General features: G+C 38.1%; 1 protein-coding gene across 1 annotated transcript; it reads right to left on the bottom strand.

Annotated features, from left to right (window-relative positions):
- Positions 1-267: 267 nt before the first annotated feature.
- LOC124787871 (YTH domain-containing protein 1-like) lies at positions 268-3,287 on the bottom strand. The gene has a single exon (XM_047254840.1). The coding sequence runs from the start codon at positions 2,940-2,942 to the stop codon at positions 1,551-1,553; it is 1,392 nt and encodes a 463-aa protein (XP_047110796.1). The 5' UTR covers positions 2,943-3,287; the 3' UTR covers positions 268-1,550.
- Between the last annotated feature and the right edge of the window lie 1,617 nt (positions 3,288-4,904).

Here is a 4,904-nt window from a genome sequence, read left to right as displayed (position 1 = left end):
TACCTTTGTGAATACAAGCAGTTTATATTGTAGACAACCACCAACCACTAGCTGATTTCAACTAATTACACCATAAACCTGAAATCAAGTTCTCTTGCAATGATGAATCACACATAAAAAACTGTCTATCCCACACAAAAAAGTTTATCTGGTATGGAAGGAGCGGAAATACAACGAATGTCATTCACCGCATGGAATAATGATTTAATTTGGAACAGTGACATACACAGTACTGAGAATCAAGGTCTGTTCATAACACACGTTTCAAAATATATTATTTATTTAGTTCCTTGACACACTTAAAAAAAAAAAGGGTCTTAAAATACATTCACTGTGTTCACTATATTAAACACATCACAATTCAAAGAGCCACTGACTGAATAAAGAACTACTTCATTAATGTGAAAATGGAATTCATAGACAATGAACCTTACTTTCACATTCAGGAATATCATTATACACCCATCCTCTAACATTAGCTCATTACTAATAAGCAAAACGAGTAACTGTGAATACAAGTAAGGCAAACACAATTAATGTTTTTTTAAATTAAATCTACAAGTGCTATTCTTAGCTGTATTGTGTTTTGCAAACACACAGCAAGCTAAATATGTAGATAAAGCACCTGACAATTAACAGCTATCCATTGGCACACAACAGGCCACTATAGGAAACATAAGCCAATCGTCATGTACAATGTGAAGCCACATTGCACTGCAAAAAGCACCAAATGTCAAAACAATTTTGGATTATTAACTTGTTCAAATGCTTAATGTAACATCTATAAAATTTTCTGCATAGAAGCAGCATGTTACTACAATTAGTGCACTCTCTCTTCCTTTGAAACAAACAACAAATCAGAAAAATAAGGCAGCAATGAATAATTTTTTGCTGGGGACAATATTAATTTTACTGAAGTGTGGCTTCACACTTTGGGTGAGTGCTGATTTTATACTACCGTGATGTCTAGAAACCAATGTGGCTACAAATGTGTCTGTTCCACAAAATACTGTACGAAGTACAGCTGGCAAGAGAAAGATGAAACAAATACCTTCGGTTAGCAGGAACATTTATTCCTTAATGTCAAATGGCTCCTGAACCAAAGTAGCAAAACTTAATAGCCTTACAGGAATGATAAGAATGCTGTAGTTACACACCAAGTCACAGAAACTATTATAGCCTTTCTTCAATCACATACTAACTGGATGGATGAAAATATCGAAAAATGATTTAAGTTTGGCGTCTGAACTGTTTTAACTATACACAACCAAATACCATTACCAATGAAGCATCTCTACGAGAAGATTACTGCAGTTATTCCCATTTCATCCATTATTTGGTGCATATTGCAAAACAACACTGAAACCTCAGACCATTTTAAATAAAAAAGCCAGATAATTAATCAGGCTACTACCATTTGATAAATAGGCTATTCTTAAGAAATCAAGATAAAGCCATATTCTTAGTCAACAAATATCATGATATTCCTGAATGAGATTTGGCCATATGCATGTAATATGGATGAATGACAAGCAAACATACATTCAGTCTCATCGTCGTTCACGGTATCGGTGATGATCACGATCACGGTCTCTTCTTTCGCAGGTTCTCCATAGAAACTCATCAACAGAACGATCATATGATCGTTTATCTGAATGGCTTGAAGACCGTGAAGGCATTGATGAGTATTCAGGAAGTGGCGGCCCATCATAATAACGAGGCGGTGGCGCTGCATCATATGGTGAGGTGCTCGAAGATGACATGTAGACACCTGGTGGTGGAGCATATGGCATAGGTGGCAGTTGATGCTGCATCTGCCGCATATAATCTGCAACATAGGCCTGTGCTGCTGCCACGGGACTCCCACCACCAAATGATCCACGATCTCCATCTCTTGGGAACCAGTTACCCAGTCTATCCCTTTGACGAGATGACGACGATCGCTTGAAGACTCCTCCACTGCTTCCCAACCTGCTTCTGACACTCATGAAGTACTTGCGGCGCCCTCGACCAAAGGAACCACCACGGCTTCGCCATGAAAATGTTCCCCTTGGTGAAAATCTGTTGCTGCCACCACTGCGCTGGTATCTTTCAGTTCTGTGTTGTGTAACACGAGGCTTTATCATCTTTGCTGCTTCCTTTGATTTTCTCAAAATTGGCGTCATTTCAATACCTTCATCAACGGGAAAAAGGCGACATAACTCTGCTGCCACTTTTGGTTCAATTTCTTGTCCATCACGACCAATCTTTACTGGTTTTCCCTCATTCCATGGATTGTACAGGTGTACTGTTGCACTGAAAGGCAACTCTTTGCGGCAAACCCAGTCCACTCTGAAAACACCTCCTAGAGCTCTTGCTGAAAGTCCTGGGGGTAGTACCCAAGAAATTGGAGATACATCCCGTCTGGACTCTCCACTCAGTCGTGCAAAGCCAGCAAATTTTCCGCTTTCTTTAACCGAGAATATAAGAATAACATTTCTGCATTCTCTGTAAGCATGGTTCAACTTCGACTCATTCTGTGGAAGTGTTGACCAAACTCCTTTTGCTTTTGACAGAGTTACATTTTCTGCATTATTGCTCTTAATAAGAAAAAATCTTGCATCTCTGAATAAATAATTGAGCTTCGTTATGTAGTCATATGACTTCGATTTCTCTCTCGACTTCGAACGCTTTAGTACCGGTGGAGGGCTTTTTCTTTCTCTTGAGCGACTTCTGTTTAGTCTGTGTCTTGGTCGTCGCTTCCTACGATCAGTCGAATCTGAGCTGACGGAAGTTATGCTTTGGTGACTGGAAGCGCTGTCCTCCGAACTCGATGAGCTCACCTCGCTCCGAGTGTCATATTCACTCATTTCATCCAATTTGATGTCGTCACCCATATCTTCTCCAAAACTAAGATTAAGATTTTCTACATCAACACTAGTTTCTATGTCGCCTTCCTCCATTACGTATTACACAACACGGTTGTCTTCTGGCGTCAAGTTTGTTCAACCTCAAAACTGATGTCTTACAGTCCACTTATTCAATGTAACAAGTTAGTGCTGATACTCTTTCACAGACTTCTACATCCAAGCAAAATGACTGTAATCACAGGAGCAAGATATTGTCTTTGCACTTTAACCAAAATACCATTGCTTCTTGTACACAGTTTCTTTTCGCATTTTTCACAACTCACTACAAAATAAAGTAATACTCGCCCCCACCTTCAACGAAGCACTTTGTTTCCAAATTTATACCGGTTTAGAATCGCCCAATACACTTTCTTCTCAAAGATACAAGGGAGCAGCTTGCGTAGGTATCGATCGTTTTCATACAAGCGCCTTGTCGATATACGATGTATCGAAGCTTATGACATTTTAACATAATTAAAAATATATTGATTGGCGACTCCATGGCGTGTTGTGTGCACCACGACCAAATAGTGGATAGAATTGGAAGGAAAATCAGCATTGGCCGTATTATGTTGTTTTATTGTCAGCAAAATCGATTTTCGGTCACTTAGTGACCATCCTCAGTGCTGTAATATACAATTAAAATTGGTAGGCACTGGTATCAAGCTATAACTACAAGCACAAGTATTGTGGTTATAGCTTGAGACCAGTGCATACCAATTTTAATTGTATATTACAGCAGTGAGGATGGTCACTAAGTGACCGAAAATCGATTTTGCTGACAATAAAACAACAAAATACGGCCAATGCTGATTTTCCTTCCAATTCGATCCTTAAAAATATATAAATTCAATGTAATATTCGTCTTTTCTCGGGTCTTCTATATGACTTCTTCGTAATAAAATTTGTTGTTGAGCGGAAACAGAATCATGCATATTTTAAAAATATTTTTACAAATGTCTCTACACATTGTACAACCAAAGTCTAACAGTCTTATGTTAATCTGTGGTACAACTGTAGTGGCTGCATAGACAACACGCAGGGATCAGTGAGATATCGAGCTCACTGGCTACGATCTGTATGCGCAGATTTGACGTCCACTGATATTTGCGCAGCCAAATCGTCGAACGTGGACTAACCTCCGCACATACCTGCAAATGTCTGTGTAGGCAGTAATATAGATCATATAGTCACAGAGACGGAAAAGGTAAATGTAGGTGGATATAAGTTTTCAGCGCAAGTAAGTAGAGACACTATGGAGAGAGGATAACTTGCCATACATGTTAAAACTTATCGTAGTGTCAAAAATTTAGGAACTATAAATATTTGTGTAGAGTAACATATAGAAGCATGTGCCTGTGAGCTTAAAATAAATCATGATACTCTTATAATTGTAGCTGTGTATAGGTCCAAATTGAGAGATTTTCACCTATTTCTGAAAATTTTTGATTCTTTGTTGTGCTCTCTGTCAGACAAAGGGAAGCAAATTATTGTTTGTGGGCATTTCAGTGTGCATTTTCTGAAAGTGAGTTAGAAGGAATGACCTTGAAGTATTAGTTGGTTCTTTCGATTTGACATCAGTTACTGATTTTACTACATTGGTAGTCCAGCAAAGCGGTGCATTGATGGATAATGTTTTTATAGGCCAAGTTAAATTTAACCAAATAAAAAAATTTTCTATTAAGAATAGTCTTTCTGATCATGATGCACAGCTAGTTGCAGTATTTGACATAGCTCCATCCTGTAATGCAAAACAGTCCTCCAAAGTAGTGAATTCATTTAACGATTTAGCAGACATATAGGAAACCAGATGCTAATTGCCGAGAATTTTTTAATATAAACGTGAAAGAGTTGTGAGATAATGTTATATTAATTAATCAGTACGTGCATAACAACAGCTACATACGCCAGAACACATCATAACCACCAAGTAATTACAATGCAAAGGAGAAAAAAAACTGTTGATATCAATTTACATACCTCAACATGTTCCCTTAAATTGATATCGACAAACAG

This window comes from Schistocerca piceifrons, chromosome 3 (assembly GCF_021461385.2).
Source record: "Schistocerca piceifrons isolate TAMUIC-IGC-003096 chromosome 3, iqSchPice1.1, whole genome shotgun sequence".
Taxonomy (NCBI): domain Eukaryota; kingdom Metazoa; phylum Arthropoda; class Insecta; order Orthoptera; family Acrididae; genus Schistocerca; species Schistocerca piceifrons.
Note: the sequence above shows the minus strand (reverse complement) of the source record. Positions and strands in the feature narration are given on the sequence as shown.

What these genes read in the sequence shown, in the direction of transcription:
- LOC124787871 (XM_047254840.1), bottom strand. Translation starts at nt 2,942, where the DNA reads ATGGAGGAAGGCGACATAGAAACTAGTGTTGATGTAGAAAATCTTAAT.